Here is a 20,816-nt window from a genome sequence, read left to right on the forward strand (position 1 = left end):
TAAAAAAAAATTGGGGTTTGTTTAGTTAAATTAACAAATTTATGGGGTTTAAAGGAAATTAAATAATTTAGAATTATATTTTGAAAATAGGTGAACCAAAGTTAACTTTTTTGGGAAAACTTTTGGGTATGTGAGCCAAACGAAGCCTAAGGCAACAAAGCTAGGTAAATGCAAGTGCTAATTCTTTTTCATGTTTGATACGAGAAATATCGATTAATTGAAATTTTGTGTTTTAGTATATTCTTGTCATGAGATTAATACTGGAGAATTTTTTACTACGTCAAAGTCTTAACATCCAAAATTAGGAAAAAAAAAAAAAAAAAAAAAGAACCCACATGTGGAACTGAAAAAAAGCTAAATTTCGAGCATTAATGGAAGAAGCATTATTACAAATTTACGATGATATTTAGCGGAGCTTTCTAACTTAGATGATAAATATAGATGTATACATCAATATTATGGGATACGAACCCAGAACAAGACAGCAAAAGGCAGTACCAAGGTCACTAATGAAAAGAAAGAGAGAGGCAAATAAGGGCAAGGGGAAAAGTTCTCGTTGGGAATATAAGTGTAAGTATTTGGAGGTGAAGGAGGTGGGTGATGGCAGCACTGAACAGGAACTGGGGGGCAACCGCCTCGAGCTGGTGGTGATCGTGGTGAAGGTGGTGGTGGAGCTCCGTATGAAGGGTAACCGGAATCTGGAGAAGGTGGAGGTGGAGTTCCATATAGAGGGTAACCACCAGAATCTGGCGGCGGTGGTGGGAGAGTTTGGCATGGATATGGACAATTTGTGCAGTTTATAACACAACCAGTAGTTGGTGAAGGCAAATCATAACTGTGTTTTTGAAACTGAAACTCTCTTGAGTTAGCAAAATCAACGTTTACGACCAACAACAAACGAATCAATAGAAGTAACAGAAGATCTGCAGGAACCATGGTTTCTCTGAGTTGTATGAGATTTAAGAAAATTCTGTACCTTTTTCTGAGGCTTAAAACTGTTAATGGCTTTAAACCACTGCCTCTCCTTCAACCTTTTGTACTAAATTCTGGATTTGGTGCCGCATGGCAGACCACCTGTCAGATGCATGAAGAAGTAGTCTAAAACCTTATTTGCATGGATCCTCACAACCAGACAAATATGATCACGTAAAGAAGAAGAGAAAAAGATGGATTTGAATCCCCATATATTTGTTCAACATTTTGCCAATTGAGGCCTTCTAGGCACTGTCAAGTAATTATTTCCACAGTTTCCATATTCATTCTCCCCCAACAGAGCATTATCGTTCAATATTTCTGAATACTACAAGATGAATATCAATGCCAAATGTATGCTTGAAATAGCAGAGAAAAAAAATGCTAAAATGAGAAATGGTTTTGTCTGCTACTTGGACAGACAATGACGAAGCCATATTCCATTCATTGACTGCTTATACAAGAAGTCAGATGTTATTAACTTACCTTTTCGATCGGCTATGTCTAAGTTGGATCCATTGAGATGGTGTCTGCATAACATCCACACCACATTAGACATAAATAAAAACTTCGTAATCAATGAACATTCATACCAACATTATGCATTTCTAGCCATGACGTTCATTGTAGTTAAAAGAATGAATTTGCATAGCTAAATGGTTTAGCTACAAATACAATATTTTGTAGTTTATCGTAGTTAGAAGTGACGCAACTAAAAGTTAACCATATAACTTTTTGTTTACGTACCTAATAGTTTATATTTTTTACTATGGATGAGATTAATATGTAACTAAAAATTTAATTGTTTTTGTTATAACAATAATAAGCTTGTAGCAAAAGCTTTGCCTTTATAGCCACGGAGAATAGTCTGTATAGTTATGTCTGCATTTTAGCTACACAAGTATAAATTTATAACTAAATCTTGAAAATTTCTGCTACAAAAATAATATTCATAGCAAATATATTAACCTTTTGACTACGTGACTACTAAAATCGTAACTAAATAACAAGATCATTTGTCACATATATAGTGACTTCGTAGCTAAATATTAAATTTTTTGCTACAGACATATATAAATCATTTCTATATATGAAAAGATATTGTTATGGACATAGTGTATTAATAGCTAAATATTGAAATTACTTGCTGAATAATGCTATGTGCACTAACAAAAAACCATACAACCCAAGTACTAACTGACGTGACAGACCTCTCTTATTACCACGTCAGTTCCCCCCAAAAACAAAAACAAAAAAATTTCAAAATTTCAACTGTTAGTACTTAGATTAGTACAATTTGGTTAGTGCACGTAACATTACTCTTACTTGCTATGAATACTTTTGATTTGTAGCTAAATATTATAATTATTTGCAATGGAACAAATAATTTATATGAAAAATTTATATTTTATTGCTTCAATTAAAATTAATTGTAACAAATATTGCTATAATTAACAAATTTAATAATAATTACAAATTTATAGCAATTCTTTTATATTAAATAGATAATATGAAAATTTCTAATGTAAAAAATTAAACATTAATAAAGTCATTTCCAACCAAATAATTGTCTACTCATAAAATCCTCCATCCTAACAATTTAAAATGTTATCAACTAATTTTTTTACAAAATATGAATCTTCGATGTCGTAGCAATCTTTCTTGATCATTTAAGAATTTCCACCAACCTCTAATATCAAATTTGAAAAAAAAAAATTTAATTAATCATATAGATTAATGTAATCATTGTACATCACTTTATGATTAATGTAAAAGAAAAATGATTTTCATAATATATATGCAGTTTTCAAAATAACTTACAATTTTATCCAAAGGGATTTACTTATTCGTTGAATATTGTTAACCTTGAGTTGTAAGCATCATCGTGAACTTCTCTTCCCATCATCTATTCATCTCCTCCATTTGCCTTTTTACTTCTTCTAATTTCTCATTTGTTTCCCTCTTTGCCTCCTCCACCCTTTCATTTGCTTCCATTCTAGTTGTTTGTACTTGTTTCATAAGTTGTGTTTTAGTTGGTCTACTTCCAAAATATTCAGTAATATTTTTTCTTGGACGATAAGCACGCAAATAGCCATTCTTTTCTGGACTAAAGGACCTCTTCAAATATTTCATCATCATTCAATAAGATTTGTCCTTCTACTTGTTTTTTTTAATCGATCAAACTGTGACTACAAAACAAATTTATGGTATTAGCTTGGATGTGTGTGCATAATAAAAAATCAAATAGTTACAGAGAATACAAAATTATTACAATAATGTATTCTATACTGGATTCATGAACTTGCTTATCTTTCTTTCTTTTGCGAGATTCTATCCAAACTTCAACATGAGAAGGAATATATCCATTTTTCTTTTGCTGTCATAATAAAAGTTATTAGCATATTGATTAAAAATTAACGAGTGTGAATTATTAAACTTAATCTCATATTTGAAAGCAAATTCATACCATTTGATGTTTGAGTCGAGCATAACTTTTAGTTCCTGTGTAAGCAGACATAGACCGCTTTGATCTATTTGTCTTATTCTTGTTACTCCTTTCCTATATAATGATAAAATAGGCAATAATATTTATATCTTATAATTACATAGTAATTATACTAAAATGTAACTTAAATAGATGAATATTAAATAAACTAACAAACAATAATAATAATATGTGTACATGATAGCCATAACAATGAATTGTTTTGGTGATCAGGAAAGTATTAAAAAATAAATTACTAAATGATGTTTACCAATAGAATCAGTTGTTCTTTTTGGCTATATAAGAGAATAGCGATTATTACATGACTTCTCAATACTGTTTGTAGTAGATTGCATCTTATTGAGTTGTGCTTCATGATGAGTTTTTTGCATATCCAAAGAGATATTATCGGCAGAATCACTCTTTTAGTTAGTGGGTTTAGCTTTTTTATTTTTCCTTTAACTAAACCTCCACACCTACTCATGTTGTTGGTATTCTAAAAATGTATTACAGTATTTACAATAAACAATACAAAAAAATATTGTGAATTAAATCACGAGTGATTTGAATCAATTGCAATTGATACTTTGAGAACAATTTATTAAATCATAAGGAGACGAGACCCACTTAAATCATATCATTGCTAAGCTCCATAATAAAATCTTTATTTCTTGTTTGTAATGAACTTGCAAATTGATCTCCAACTTATTGATTACTGACGTGGAACGTGTAATAGGTGAGTATATGGAGCAGGTTGAGCATAAGACCAATGATTAGAGAATATGTTGGATATGGTTTATGTTTTGTATGGGCTTGAAGCCTACGTAGACACATTCGCGATCCCACCCTTATGAAAATGAAAATTGGTGTGACGAAAGAGATAAAGAATGAAAGAAGAACATACTACCACGCCCTTATAGGTTTCTTGTTAGTTGTTCCCGGCCATATCCTTTTTATATTTTTACTTCGAGTTTTACTTAACGGCATCGTTTCTATTATTGTTTTTTTCTTTTTTCCGATGGCCTTAATCTTGTTAAAAATGGATGGTGTTTAGATCATATTAGATTAAAATAGTTATAAATCAATTAAAGAAAGTTTATTATTAAAATAGTATTTCTCTAAATTAAAATTAAATTAAATTTTAATATTTCAAATAAAATTTAAAATTTTTATTGAATGGATGATACATCCCACATGAATTTTCTTTTTTGCAAACTTTATTGCTTTTCCTATTAAAGTCACAAAAATATAAAATTTTGATGATATTATTAAAGATAATAATTAAAATATTAGCAAAACCCTTTCCACCAAGGGAAGATATGATATGATATGATGTAAGCCTTTCCAACACGTGATAGCTCAAACACTAACATTAACTTTTTTCCTTGTAGTTTTAATATCTTTCCTCAGTTTTAAAAATTGGACTGGACTGGTTGAACCAGGACTCGATAGCTTCTCTGGTCCGGTTCAGGTCTTAGGAGGGTTTTTGCAATATTTCAAAATTATAAGGGTTAATTGTAATTTTATAGGGGTGTTTTGGAGATTTGTCAAAAGTTTAGGGATTAGTGGGTAATTTTTTGGGATATTTTTGAAATAAATAATAAATTTAGGGACTAATTAAACTTTTAAGGGGAATTTTTGTAATATATTAAAATTTATAGGATTAATAGTAAGTTTTTAAAAATAAAATTGTTGCTGACATCATTGGTCCAACCGGCCGGACCGGTTGACCCATAACTTGGGTAGCAAAACAGGTTATCCTCTGATCTGGGTTTTAAAACAATGTATCTTTCACAAAAAATAGACAGCAATTTGACTAGGGTCAATTTTAGGTGGCTTGACTTGAAGCAGCGGTCTAGCGACCAAGTTAAATGGACCTCCTCCTCCACACTGGGCTCCAGCTCTCAGGCTCACTTGAATCCGATTATATTTGTCTGAGTAATACTAACCTTATAAAGAAGCATACAAAGAGACAAATCCAGCACTTAAAATTCATGATTGACTCTCTCTCTCTCTCTTTTTCCCTTATTTTAAGGATTAGATTTGTCTCTTTGTATGCCTCTTTGTAAGGCTAGTATTACTCTATTTGTCTTGATTGCTACTTTTATTTTTATCTATTTAGCCCTACATTATATTATATGTTTAAATAACGTAAATACTTTGCATGGGCTTGAAGCCTAAGCAAACACATTCGGGTCCAAACCAAATTACGCATTCGGCTTCAGTGAAAAGTTATTTTAAGTTAGCTATTGATTGAAGGTTACAATTTACTATTGACCTTAGCGGCGTGATTAGCACTATGTTTGACTATAACTATTTAATTCATAAGTAATAATAATATAATTACTCATGGGATAAATTAAAATATCTACATCTGCATATTATAAGGATTCTAGCAAATTAATTTTCAAATTCTTTAGTTGCTATAAATTCAAATAATTTATAGCTACTATACACATATGAGCTATATATTTAAATTAGTAGCTAATAAGGATACTATAATATTGATACTACCACAAAAATAAAATTTGTATAACTAAATACCTTAATTAGCTACAAATTTCAATATTTTATAGCTAATGCATAAATAATAGCTATATAATTAAACTCGTAGCTAATAATGATACTACATATGCCATGTAAATAAAATGTTTATAGCTAAATACATTAATTAGCTATAATGTTTTACCATAACTAATACAGTGTAGCTAAATGATTAGTTATTGTTACAATTTTAATAAGTTAAAGCAAAAGATGAATATTAGCTTCGAGGAAGTTTTATCACTCAAATTATTTCAATTAACTGTAAATATGCATTTGCTACAGTTTTCCTTTTTGAAGCTAATTTTTGTAGTTATATATCTATAATGTTGTAGTGATTCTCTCATGAAATAAAGAAATTAGAATGATCAATTAAATTGAAAAAAATATAGAGTTGCATATAAATCTTACAGCAATATCAACCTCGGATTATTTTTTTTTTTCCCGAATAATCATCAGCATTTGACTGGTCCAAATCCAAGCTGTTAAAAAAAAGGTAACCCAGGTCGTCACTAAAGATCGAGGTTGTTGATTGAGGAGAAAATCCAGCGTAGCCATTGTCTATCTTTGCTAAGCATAAGTCATTCATGTACTTGAGAAGCTCAGTCTTCTGAACGAAAGGTTGAGCTGCATATTCCTCAAATGGCATCCACTGTGGAGGAGAGGGTGAACATGTGAAAAACATAAAACAAATTATCCACGAAGGTAAGCTCTGATCTAAAATTCACTAAAACTTTCATCGGTTAAGAGAATCAGATGCCATTAACAGTTAATGGTCAAATTGCTCAAACTATGAATGGTAGCCTTCATGTCCATAACAAAATATTTAATGATTCTGTCATGCTTGAATCCTGCAACATCATTCAAAGAATGAATCTGATTCTCATATCATCAGAAAGAAGTACCTGGGCAGCCTCAATCTCTAGTTCTTGTTTTTGGATGTCGAAGGATGAAGGACGCAACATGCACAAGAAGAATAAATTTGATTTCTCAAAGAATGACTTGTGTGATTGCCTGCAAGTGAAAAACTATAATCATGTGACAAAACCCTGTGATCAAATTTTTGGGCTATGGAAATTGAAGTTGTTCTTGAAGATGGCAACGATTCGTTTTAAGTTATTGTTTATAGTTAAAAAATGGTAAAATAAATATGCCTTTTAAAGGCATTCCTGCACGTCATTCAAGATACAGCAAATTTTACCTGAATGCTAAGATCTCCATAAACTCTGTGTCAATCTGAAATAGTCAAAAGTAGCACTATTAAGGCCATCACCATGGACTTATAAAAATACAAGTACGAACAACACATTTATATGCACTCATCACTTACTCCTGTCTCTTCTTTTACTTCTCTTATGGCTGCCTTGAAGATATCCTCGCCCTGCATGTTGAAATTTTACTTATCCTCACAAACGTGTGTAATTTGGTTTCAGAACAATGAAGAAACTGCTGGTGTTAGTCACATACCTCATCAACAATCCCAGTAGGAATTTTCCACAAACCTATTACTTGGAAACTGCCACTCTTTTCCTTGACTACAAGCAACTTCCACCCAAGAAAATTCCATATTAGATACAGCACCAAAGAACAACAATGTGTGCATGTCTGAACACAAACTGATATACCATTTGCATGTGGTTGAGAACAATGATACTTTTATAAATACTTTGTTGAGTTTCACGAACGGATCAAAAAGAAGTAGACTAATTTGTGGAAGAAAATTGAATAATAACAGAAGTGATCTAGTTCTAGAATATCAAATTGCTAGATCAGGTTGAAAATTCTGGTTAAGCTTGCTTTCAATTTGAGGATCATAAAATATCCTCTGAAACAAGTATTTGCACAGTAAGATGACAGTAGTAAGACATTTCATCAACCATTTATATCTGCATCATGGATCTAAACTAACTTAGAATAATAAGGTGAGCTTTATATTTGATCAATCCCTGGGAATACGAAAACTAATAAAAGATATCCTGACCAAGCCGTTGTAAATCAGCCATGGAGCATATTCCCTAAACATACAAGACATTTTAGAACTTAATCAGATTCAACAATGTTCATAAGAATTGGTATGGTCACTTAAAATGTGCAGAATAAGCAAACCCAACCCCTGGGTCTAATGCCTCAGTCAAAAGATTAAAAAAAAAAAAAGAATTAGAATAAGAGTAAACTGAATCAGCAAGCAAAGTTTAACAACTGTAAAGGGAGTACCTCTCTTCTATCATTCAAGACAAAAGCACCAACACCTACTTGATGCGTGGCATTTGCAGGTATAGTGTTGCCAGTTTTGGGAATCCAGTAAACAAGCATGAGATAGTTTGGCTCAGCATGGTGATACCAAAATCCCTCCTATAACCAATTATCCAAAAGAAAAGTCAGCAGTCAAGGAAACAGAACCAATTGAATTCATTGGATAGCTCACAACAGAAGCCAGTCACCAAAACTAGAGTTGATCCCTTTTCAAATGAAACTAAATTCTGTTTATAAATATGACTCTACGAGCTGAGACAAGAGAATGTTAAAGATTGGAGAAGCATCATTTTCCTTTGACCGTGAACAAATTACTTATTGCTTCCAGGCCTCAAGTATTTAGTTAGCTTGTGCCCTTCCTATATATACACAAGGTTTATTCAACAAAATATGCCCAATTTTGTGAACATTCATTTTGATCAGTATTCATTCTGTCTAATCGGCTTATACAGGGCATACATATATGAGAGAAAAAGTAGGTGGATAACTGGATTTTCTCTATTACTCCGTCACCCCAAGGTTGATCTGGCAAGGAGAGTAAATTACCTTGACTGCAGTTTCAACAAGATTTACCAGTCCAATAGGCATTTTAATCCAGACTCCTTTTTTACCCTGCAAAGAAAAACATCATCATGATATATTTTCAAAAGCAGCCGCAGACTTAATGATAGAAATATGGAGCCCAATAAATGTAATTTTTAGTTCACATAAAAATCACGTTATCCACCTTAAACAAATTCAAGACAATAATCATTTACAGGATGAATTATTAAATGGTCTTTTTCTATTAACATGTCAAAAGGGCAAGCAATTGACCAAAATTTCCACTAGCTGTTGTGTAGAAAATCTTGAACCCAAAATGAAAACAAAACATTGATCCAACAAGACACATTCATGTAAAGCAAGCTTCTATAAAATAAACACCTGATGTTTCCACTGCAACAATGAATCTCTCAGCACAGTAACAAACACCTCAGGGGCCATTGGCTCCTTCATCTCCACAATCACTCCTCCATGCTCATCATTGATTCCTTTAAGTAGCTTGATATGTTCAACTCCATTCTCAAACACTATATCCACATGCATCACTGAACTTGCCAAAAATGACATGGATACAATTAAATCCGGCGTTGGGGCCAGCAAGTGCACAAAAGAACATTGCCTAACCAAACTACGCCTAGAACAACAAAAAATTACGCACAAAACAGAATAATTATTTGGTTCCTCAATTGCTAGCCTACTTACGACTCTCATCCACACAATTATAAAGAAAGAGATGAGCGCATAGAGGGATACAAAAAAGGCCACAATAGAGCGACATATACATGCATACACACATACACATACATACATACATGCATACTTTAAAGTCGAACATATATACATACATACATATATACTTTAAAGTAGAACACATATACATAAATACAAGGATACATATATACATAACCACATACATATATGCACACATACATACATACTTTAGGATCAAACACATATACAAACATACATGATTCAACAAACATGGTACAAATCTATGAATACCAAAGAATACATACCTATATGCATACATACATACAAACGTATACGCATTAATTGATGCGTGATGAAATACATACATACAAATAACAATTACATTTATAAAATGATTTTCAACAAAATGAAGCTCGTGAGTTCAAAAATTATGCAGAGAACTACTGTTACACCGACATACTATACAAACACTCCAGCTCAAGCCCAAAATTCACAAAGGAAAAAAAAAAAGGTCATGATTAGCAATTAATTCACTGTCAATCAAGCAATTAAGCTTATGATTACAGAGTAAAAGCACTGAATCAAGCACTGAGAATAATATAATTAAACGATATAACAACTAATCAGCAAAAAAAAAAATTAATAAAATTAAGCTAATGAAAGTTGAAATGAGCGGCTGAAGCGCACCGTTTCAGTGTTTCTGTTGGCGGTGTTTATTATTGTTAGTTTAAATTTTGCGGGAGGTTGAAGACGAAATGGCTGCTATTTATAGAAAATTTGAAAAAAGTGTGATCTAGTGCTTCGCTGACGCTCTTCCACTCACTGGATCAGCCAATGGTATTAGTTGGACGTCAGATGGGACCCGCGTGAAAAAGCCGCCGTTTAGTGTTTTCTAACGTGGCCGGGGATTAGAGGGACGGAACATTGTATGCACAGAATCGTTAATGGATGTTGGGTCCCGTGGTATAATTACGATAAGGCCTACCTAATTAAGTGGATATAGTATGGATTGGTGAATGGTGACTTGGTCTACATATCTTTTTGGGGGCTGAACTTGTAATAAAGAAAAAAGATCCCATTGAGGGACAATTTGAAGAAGCACCTCTGGAGGTTGTTGAAACTCTGGAGTATAGACAAGTTTCAATCTTATATCACTAACCCACCCTCTTTTCAAATGAAGAATTCTAAAAGAGCTCTCTTGAAGTTCGAAGAAACACCAACTAAACTCAAATTTATGATAAAATAGTCACCTCCTTTTCGAGTACTTCTCCTCCAACGTTCTTATAAATGTTTGAAAGAACGGTATCAAATAAAAGGTGTAGTTTTTCTTGTTCAATGGTGTTACCGAAAGTGACGATGACAAAGTGTTTGAAGCGTGTTGATTGATAGTAGAACCTAATGACAATGATGACTAAGATGAACTAACAATGAAGATTCACGAGAGAGTATTGCCTTTTTTTTTTTTTTTTAAAAAAAATCCCATTAATATCATACTTCAAATATAAAAACTAAATTAATCAGATTTTTTTATTTTTTTAAAATAGGGTGTCCAGACCAACTTACACATGACTCGACTAATCCCTGTAGATGACTAGCATAACATTCCATCACCATAATCACTTGCTTAAATCTTGAGAGCGAAAGAGATTTGAGCCTTAGACCTTACGCGTTAACCACACCTATTAGCACTCGTCCTACCAATTAATACGATAATATTGCCATGCTAGTATCAAAGGATGATTCCGTTATCGATGTCACCTCGAAAACTACACCATGTAAAATAGAAAGAGTGCAAGTAGTTATATACTTATATGTCACATAAGTTTGGCTAGGAAAGAAGTACAAAATGCTTTTCCTAATGGTCATGCCCCCTTTGAAATGCCTAATCTAATTGACCCCCCATTATGAAATCCACTTTAAAGAAAGAAATAGTACAACCCCCCCATGCACCCTTTATTTCAAAATATGGTCACCATATTACTAATGATGAAGCTAACTTGATTTGAATTTTGTGAACATCTAAAACTCAAAGTCAAATTGCCACTTATATATTTTGGCATTTACATCAATCTTGCCTTATTTTTCTCCCTTCAATTCTAGTCATAAATAATGAGCTTATGGTGGTATAGTGTATTATTTGTATAGTATATTATTGGTTCTCAAGATATTTTGTCACTATTTGGGTGTAGCTTTTAGGTTAGTTACACAAGTGATTTACTTTGTTTATGTATAAATATTATTATAATATATATTTAATTTGTTTTAGGTGATTTTAGTATATGTATATATAAAAAGAGTTGTTTACCTCAAGATTACTAAGAAAAATACAAAATGTTGATGCTGTGATTTGCACCAATGAGAAGTGCGTAAGATCTGAGATGAAGTCTACGTAGGAGTTTATATGAAACTCATGATTTCGATGCTGGATCAATGGATGAATAAGAAATCAAACAATAACACAAGAAAAATATTTTTAAAATGGTTCGGATGTTAGGTGCAAATCCTATGTTTATTGTTCTCATATTGCTTTTTGTGTTTTCTCTGTGCACAAGTACGACTTAAAAAATATGAATCAAAACTAGACCCTTAATTTAGTAAAAAGTAAGTTTATACATTATTACAATGACAAATTTGTAAATAAAGTTAACAAATTACACGTTGCGTGAATCGATGCTTCAATGATTTACTGCACAACTCATAATTTTCAATATATTGATATGATCAATTTTTCGTTTGTTGTTTTAAGCGTATGGTCTTACATACAAGTTAAAACAACTCATATAAAAATGGAGTTTTCTCTCTAACATAATTCTTTCTTGATTTGAGCAATATTTTATGACATAAACTTTTTTTATTTAAGCAAAAGCCCGGAGAGGATTTTGATCCCGATAAAAACACTCATTTCTTTAAATCTCAAAAAATGCTACGCCTACAACCTTTTCTCACAAACTTTCTCTCACAATTCTAACGTGATAGCTCGTCATTGGTTAGCTCACAAAGAGACATATGAGACTCATACAAGCAGGTGGGACCTATTGTACAAGTTAACCAATGATGAGCTGCTAGTTGGGGTTATGAGAAAAAAATTTGTGAGAAAATGTTGTTGGTGTAGCATTACTCTTAAAACTCAACCCTTTCAAAACTACCCATCAATCTTATTTATTTGAGCAATAACTATACATAAGAGAAAGGATCAAAAGCAATAAATAAGGATCATAAATGGCTTCCTAGGCTCATATGCAAAGAATTAATGACAAATAAATACCATGTAAATTCCCATTTAAAAAAAAATATGTGTGTTTGTTTTATTATTTTGAGTAGTATTTTAAAAATATTATTGTTAGGTTTAATTGGGTTATTATTACGAGGTCATATTTAAAAATTGATAAAAACACCCCTATCCACTCACAGTTGCTAGATTCCGGCCACCACCGTCGGAATCTGGCTAGAATCTTGTTTCATTGCTCATGACCGGTCAGATCTGGTCGGTCGTGCGCCGCTATGGTCTTTTTGGTGGATTTGGTCGAAAAAGTCCAGATCTACGGTTGGATCTGGCCGTTGACGGCTAAAGATATGGTTGTTGTTGACGGTCAACAATTGCCATACATTAGCTGTCATTGACGACCACATGTGGCCATGGATTTGGCTTTTTCCGACCATATCCACCTTTCGACGGTGGTTGCCAGAATTTGACAAATGTGGGTGGGTGTGGGTATTTTTGTCAATTTATAAAACTTTTTTGTTTGGGGTGTTTAATTAAATTAATAAATCTATGGAGGTTTTAAATAGTTGAATAATATATGATATGATTTTGAGAATAGAGAAACAAATATGCATTTTATTTATGATAGGAATAGAGTATTTTGAAAATAGCCAAACAAACGCACAATTATATATATCAAAATCTTCCAATTATGGACATTCTTGAAACTTTGGTTAGGTATCTTGCTTGGCCCCTTCCAAAATTTGACCCTTATTTCACAATTATAGGAGCACGCCCAATTACACCTCTATCTCTTTGACAACATGAGGAAGTGCCTCATGGGCATTATTGTCACAAGAAAAGTTTATATAATTAGAAAAATTAAAAAAAATATCTGTAAAGGAAATATGACACAAGTTATAAGCCATTGGATCAAAGCACTTTTAATGGTTGAGATTTAATATAATTTGCGTAATTAACGCACCATATTTAGATGCAATCTCAACCATTCAAATACATCAATCTAACAACTCAAAAATTATATGAAAACTTATGTAAAAAAAAATGGGGCTCTTGAACTTTCCCTGTTATATATAAATTTTTGTCTTACTTATTTATTTTTTTACTTAATATGATTGGTGGTCGACGAATTGAATATCTATGTGATATGCATATATTGACTTGTGAGTCGTGACCTACCTTTGGATAGCTTAAGGGGTAAGACGAACGCTCGTGGTTAAAACACACAGTTTTAGGTTCGAATTCCCTTAATTGCCAAGATTTAAGCGGTATATATATTGACTAGCGGTATTGATATAACTAATGTTCTAAACCATGTTTACCAAAAAAAAAAAAAAAAAAAAAAACAATAAAAATTAAAAAGGGGTATAAAGTAATTTCCCAAAATAGTAAAAAAGGAAAATTCCTTTTATGCAAGGTGAAGCTTAGTGGGTATTTTTGCTTTGGGGTCTCCTTAAAAGGAGCAAATGACTTCTAATGCAAGTGCTTTTAAGCAGTAGGAAAGAAAAGAAGAGGAAGAAGAACAAAGAAAAAATATATAAGGAAAAAAAGTTCCTTTCACTCTCTCTCTATCTCTCTTTTATCAACTTTGTATAGAGAGACTCAACAACACTCTACAAGTACAATACAAACAGCCATGTCTTTGGGCTACGCGGAGAAGCTCTCTTTTATAGAAGATGTGGGCAACGTTGGCATGACTGAATTCTTTGACTCACCTCAACTTCTTCAAGAAAAAGTTAGCTTTCTCACTCTTTTTCCCATTTGGGTTCTTGTTTCTGTTCCCCTTTTTTAATGTAGTTTTGTTTAGTTTCATGATTTTTTGTTGTGCTTGGAATGGTGCCGTTAATGTTACTTAGGTTTTAAAGGTTGGAAGTTTGGTTGAAGTATTGCTGCAATATGGGGTTTGAGAGTTTGCTTATTTGTGTATTGAGTTGTTTGTGGAGATCTGGCATCTGGGTATTGGCGTTTGTGATGATTAGAAGTGAGTTTGTGGGGTTGGAAATTTATGGCTTTTTTGTGTTGTTGTGGTGGTGGTTGTGGTGTGTTGATTGGAGTAATGTTGATTAATTGCAGGGAAGTTAGTGGAAATGTGTATTTGGGGAAATGTATTGACTTGAGAAATAAGTTGTGGTTGAAGAATTATATTGGACAGAATTGAATCATGCTTTGAGGGAAGCGTTGATTTGAGTATTGTTGATCAACTTTATGGAAGTTAATGGAAATGTGTATGTGGGGAGATGTATTGACTGAGACATAAGTTGTAGTCGAAGACTAATCATGGAATGAATTGAGTTGTGCCTTGAGTCTTTGATTGTGAAAGAAATGCATTATAGGTTTGCTTGAGATTTTGCCTAATGTGGATCAAGAAGTGTTCTGTGCAGAGATGAGATTAGTGCATTGAATGGTTATGCTGTTTATATGTCTGCTATAGGTAGTTACATAAGGTAGAGCGGTTTTGTCTCGAGTTTTAGGTTCAGATGGTTAGGTAATATGCAGTGAAGTATAATGAAAATAATTTAGTTACCCCCCACACAAAAAAAGAAAGTATAATGAAAATAATTTAGTTACCCCCCACACAAAAAAAGAAAAAAAGAAAAAAAAAAACAAAAAAAGTTAGGACGACCACTATGCTTTCATAATTAAGCTGTTTTCACTCAACATGCTTGTGGTTGTTCTCCAAGGTTTTTGATTCTCTGTAAAATGAAATGATATGTCATGCTCTTGCTTGTTATGTTAACCTCAGTTTGGTTTCATGTTTGTGATGGCAGATTGAACAGCTTGCCAAATTAATACAAAAGGTTTGAACACAATAACCTGCTTATGGTCGTGGTTATGGATGTTTATCTGCGATTCATCACAATCAGCCTCTTTAAGTTTTTTGTTTGTATTTGCAGAGTAAGCATCTAGTAGTGTTTACAGGTGCAGGAATATCTACTTCTTGCGGTATACCTGATTTTCGAGGTCCCAAGGGAATATGGACGCTACAGGTGAAAATTGTGAATTTTATTTGCTCACATGAATTGAATGAAGCTCTTTTTGAGAGGAATATATATGTTTTATAATGATTTTTCTCTATTAGTATCTTTATAGAAAATAATGGGATAGGCGATATGTGACAATTGTTTGATGGGTCTGTTCAGTCGAGATCTATTATAGGTGCACTTTTAGTTATTCCAGTTACAGATGATGGCTACTTCTGTATATATCTATGTTTTTGTCAAACCTATAAGTTGATGATGAACATGTTATCATCCACTTGATTACAAACATCTGAATAGGCAACCATTTTGAAAATCATTGTGGTATGGATTTGAGCATTGATGCGGTTACTGATGTTTGACTATGATGAAATTATCTGAAGTTTTATCTATTTCCTGCTTGTTCACTTTTGTATGGCTCTTATTATTAATACATCTTTCATGATATCTTATAAAGAAAAAAGAAGAAAAGTAAATATGATATAAGTAGTAAGAACTGAATATGATATAGTAGTAACAATAAGTTCTTTTTCAAGAAGCTTATGAAATTATATTGTAAATCATTCTCAATCACCAACAAGCTGTCTGCAAGTTAGTGTTGCTTGCATTGGCTGTGCAGATTGATCATTCTATGTTAACTTCTTTTGACATTTGTGTTCTTCTGATTTTCAAATATAGCGTGAAGGCAAACCCTTGCCTGAAGCATCCCTACCATTTCATCGCGCAATGCCAAGCATGACTCATATGGCTTTGGTTGAGTTAGAGAAGGCAGGCATTTTAAAGTTTGTTATTAGTCAGGTAGATCTTTGTTATTCCTTTCTTTAGGCTTATGCTGCATATTTTCTGCAGATAGCAGGACATCAAGTTTGATGATGGAGTCATTTATAACCTGCTGCCGACTTCATGTTAGTGTTTAGGTTTTCCATTGAGTTGGGAACTTGGGTTGGGATGACATCAATCATTCATTTATTGTACCACATGCCAATGACTCATTAATTCTTCAGACATGTATACATCTCAGCTTGGTTTTCTGATTCAGTATGTTATTATTGCTTCTAAATGTTAGAATATAGATGGTCTCCATCTTCGCTCTGGAATACCTAGAGAGAAACTTGCAGAATTGCATGGGGACTCCTTCATGGAGGCTTGTCCATCATGTGGAAAAGAGTAAGACATGATCTTTATTTGAAGCACATGTTCTAAATATATATGTAACCTTTCCTTACAAAAAATATTTTTAAGTCCTTTTGTTGTTGTCATGTTTATATTCTGCTTTTGAAAAGCAATGACTTGTTTCAAGACTTGCTGTTTCATTATTTGAAATTTGAAATATAATATTATTTAACCTTTGAAGGTATTTTCGTGACTTTGAGGTGGAAACAATTGGATTAAAAGAGACATCACGACGTTGCTCTGAAAAAAATTGTGGAGGAAAACTTAAGGATACAGTTCTTGACTGGGAGGTAATTTGGTTGCATCTTTTCTGAGACTGAAGGAATATATGTTCGTAGATGTGTCATCATTTAATCTGGTCATTTCTTTCTGGTATCTTCATTGTGAACTTCTTTCAATGAAGGCATATTAAATCAATCTTTTCCTTCATAGTTCTTTCTTATAAGCAAATTAAAACATAGTCAAATTGTGGAGCATTCGTTCAAATATTAAATTTTAATAGACATGAAGGGCTTAATAACGTAGCCTTCAATGTTAGCAAAATTCTTGGGACAAATTACTGATTTATGGTCCTGTTTTAGATCTTTAAAATCTTTCAATATCAAAATAATATATTTTGAAGAGGTCTCTCTCTGTGCAGGATGCGCTGCCTTCCAAGGAGATGAATCCAGCAGAAAGGCACTGTAGAAATGCTGATGTCGTACTATGTCTGGGAACTAGGTAGTAAAGATTCCCTGATTAATAGGTCTATGATTAGTTTGTTTAACTAGTCTTTATGTTGTGGTACCTGAATTAATATATGTGTAGCATATTAAAGACAAATGCAGATTTCTTTCGTATACTTACTTTGTATGTTGTTTGTTGCATGTTCTGCTCTATGGTCATAATGTGATTACTTATGCAGTTTGCAGATAACTCCTGCATGCAATCTGCCACTTAAATGTCTTCGTGGTGGGGGAAAGATTGTGATTGTGAATCTTCAGGTACTTGCTTTTTTTCTTAATTGCACATTTCCATTAACAGCTTTTGAAGCATTTTCTACTTATCAGATATGGAAAAGAAATATTTTGTTATCTAAATATGATCTCCCAATTATGCTATTATGCTTCGATGAGCCTCACATAAGAATTTAAGGGGGTACTCAATGAAGCCAGATATTGGACAAAAATAAATTTGCCCTTTGACTATGAGAATCCTCTCCCATAAATACCTTTAAGAGACTTATTTTACCACAATCGGGATTTATGTTTTTTTTGCATACTGAATAAACATATAAAAATCTGTTATATTATGAATATTGGAATGTTGCTTTTCTGGTGTTATAATATTTAAATAATATTCTGGTTATCTTTGATTTTGTGCTCAATTTACAGAAAACACCAAAGGACAAGAAAGCAAGTTTGGTGATCCACGGGTTTGTAGATAAGGTACTGTGGTTTGAACTTTGAAGTTCTTAGTGCCAAGAGATCTTAATTTCTCTATCTCCCTTCTTATTCGCCTTCATCCTCTCATGATTTATACTTTCACTACAGCTGAGCTTCTTCAAAATCCACTATATGCTTTATTAATTTGAACAAGAACAGGTTATTGCAGGAGTCATGGACTTGCTGAATTTGCGTATCCCTCCATATATCAGGATTGATCTTTTCCAGATCACTGTAACTCAATCCTTGAGTGCAGGTATGCTTTGCTAGGCTTGTGCTTGATATATCAACCATTCAGTCCAAGACACACCGTGTAACACGTATACATGAGTGTTATACATATGAGGCCATCCACTAGACATAATGCCTTTCTTGGAGTGTAAATGGGACCTTTGGTTCTCTATTAGATTTGCCAATAAAGCCTACCCTTTGGATTCACCAGCTTAAATGAGTCTCGTACCACATCCTGTGTAAACAATGTAGTGTAATCTGTAGCTCAAAATTTTGGATGTCTATAATTTAAGTATGAAAATGCGTCCTCAGCCATGTTTGAATGTGAGAACTTTTCAAGACCTTGAAAGAAGAACCTTTGCAAGCATCTCACCTTACTCAAATGAACTGGGCCAAGATTGGTGGCAATCTGAAACATATACCATAAAATTTATTTGTAATGTCTAGCAATTTTGGTTTCGTCTATTGCTTTCTCACATGGTTCATTCACTTGCATCACAGATAAAAAATTTGTTAACTGGACCATCCGAGTAGGAAGTGTGCATGGACAAAATGCGCCACTGTCATTCATCAAATCTGTGGAGGTAAATTCACTTTCAGACTACATTCTGATCATTTTCCTCCAAAATCAATGTATGAAGTCCTTTGATATGCGTCAAGGACTTTTTAATTTTACCAAAATTTATTCTGCGGTGGGCTTTAGTAATCAAGCAATAACTGGCTCTAAATGCTGATTTTACTAGTAACTGTCTACACTGGGTCACTTTATATTTTTTGTCTTGCTGCCTGTTTTAAGTGAGGCATTGCAATTGCCAATTCATTTTTTTTAAGCCTATTCTTCCAACTTTCTGCTTTATCTGCATCACAGGTTTCCTTCTCCGACAAGATAAAGTACAAACTAGCCAGTCTAGATAAGCAGCCGTTTCAGCTGAAGAGGTAACTTTAATCCTATTGGATGATACATGTAATGGGGATCGAAAATATGTCAATTAAAATTTTGTGTAGGACTGCAATACGGAAATTTTTTTCCACCATACTCAAATCCCAGCTAGGGAATATTATTTAGGTTACACAAGTGATGGGAATCAGACAAAGGTTAACTCAATGTTTAGCTTCTGTGAGAGTTAAACCATGGAAGTGTTCCCCATTCCACTTTATCATACATACAAAAATCTTATTGCTTTTAGCTTCTGTAACAAGTCTCCTTTCAAAATTGTGTTGTCCCAGTTCAAATTGAATTTTACCAAGCTGGTTAGAGTGTATGGAGAAGATGTAGTTGATTTCATCTGAGCGCATAATACTTTATTTACCTGGGAATCGTGAGCTTATCGATTTGAATTACTACTTTCTTAGCTTTGCTTTCCTAGTAAGGTCCAGTGGTTCGCATGTCATGGCATACATTTTATTCCAACTTACTTATCCTCTTGTTCTTTAATGTATATCAGGAGAACCATTACTACTGAAGTATTTGACATCATGTTGAAACTCAATTTTAGTGATGGTTGTGGTTGTCAGTGCACCCAAATCACTATCCCTTTTGATTTTAAGGTGAGAAGAGCGATTACTCTCAATTCATCAATTTTTTTAATTTATCCATTTAATCGTCGTCTATTATTCATCGTTATGTTAATCTTGATGGTAAAATTCAGCACAGCACTTGGAATAACAGGTTTTATCACTTGTGCAGGTTTCAGCGAAGAGTTTTGAACCTGACAAGGAGGAGATATTCCAAAAGCTAAGCGAGGCTGCAGTGGAAGAATTTCGGTGTGGGCAGAATTCACTCATTGAGAGGAAGGTTTTTTCATCCCCCAAAAGCGAGGCCACTGTCTATGCCATCGTAACCAACATCAAAGGTTTCGAATCTAATCCTCTGAGTAACAGCGATCTCAAATGGCAAAAGGGAAGTGTGAATGGTATTGAAACATCTCGGAAACGATCAAACAGTCGTAAGCGTAAATCACGACCATAGACAACAAAGGCTAGCGATTCGAGTTTTGTATATACGTTACTCTTCGTTAGAATGATTATAACTCACAGGTTACAACATATTTTGCTGAGTGAATTTTGTTAGATGTTACACTCAGTCTCCCCAGCTATGGAAAGGATATAGCCAGCTACTTGTTTCAACAGATTATGAATACATTTAGTTCTTCATAGCAGGCATTTCTCTATGTATAGTTTTAGTGATGACTAGGATCATTTCCTGATTGGAGCTCTTTTAAGTTTTTAAGGATCTCGTGACATATGCGTTTAAATTTACTTATGGTTGAATTAATTTTTTT

General features: G+C 33.2%; 3 protein-coding genes across 3 annotated transcripts; 1 reads left to right on the forward strand and 2 right to left on the reverse strand.

Annotated features, from left to right (window-relative positions):
- Window positions 1-456: 456 nt before the first annotated feature.
- On the reverse strand, window positions 457-936 carry LOC116117051 (splicing factor 3B subunit 4-like). The gene has a single exon (XM_031403079.1). It carries the CDS (start codon window positions 934-936, stop codon window positions 457-459), a length of 480 nt encoding a protein of 159 aa, XP_031258939.1.
- Window positions 937-6,416: 5,480 nt separating this feature from the next.
- Window positions 6,417-10,415, reverse strand: LOC116117053 (nudix hydrolase 2-like). Its single transcript, XM_031403080.1, has 9 exons — window positions 10,193-10,415; window positions 9,176-9,339; window positions 8,798-8,863; window positions 8,213-8,350; window positions 7,466-7,543; window positions 7,329-7,379; window positions 7,200-7,234; window positions 6,904-7,012; window positions 6,417-6,650 (listed from the first exon to the last, which is right to left on the reverse strand). The coding sequence occupies exons 2-9, from the start codon at window positions 9,335-9,337 to the stop codon at window positions 6,417-6,419; spliced, it is 873 nt and encodes a 290-aa protein (XP_031258940.1). The 5' UTR covers window positions 9,338-9,339; window positions 10,193-10,415.
- Window positions 10,416-14,250: 3,835 nt separating this feature from the next.
- Window positions 14,251-20,795, forward strand: LOC116117062 (NAD-dependent protein deacetylase SRT1-like). The gene is made up of 14 exons (XM_031403095.1): window positions 14,251-14,463; window positions 15,497-15,526; window positions 15,623-15,715; window positions 16,385-16,504; window positions 16,773-16,873; window positions 17,061-17,169; window positions 17,520-17,599; window positions 17,784-17,862; window positions 18,253-18,306; window positions 18,463-18,559; window positions 19,036-19,118; window positions 19,403-19,470; window positions 19,980-20,082; window positions 20,222-20,795. Exons 1-14 carry the CDS (start codon window positions 14,365-14,367, stop codon window positions 20,501-20,503), a joined length of 1,398 nt encoding a protein of 465 aa, XP_031258955.1. The 5' UTR covers window positions 14,251-14,364; the 3' UTR covers window positions 20,504-20,795.
- The last annotated feature ends 21 nt before the right edge of the window (window positions 20,796-20,816 follow it).

The sequence above is a fragment of the Pistacia vera genome, unplaced genomic scaffold, assembly GCF_008641045.1.
Source record: "Pistacia vera cultivar Batoury unplaced genomic scaffold, PisVer_v2 Contig797, whole genome shotgun sequence".
In the NCBI taxonomy this organism is placed as follows: Eukaryota; Viridiplantae; Streptophyta; class Magnoliopsida; order Sapindales; family Anacardiaceae; genus Pistacia; species Pistacia vera.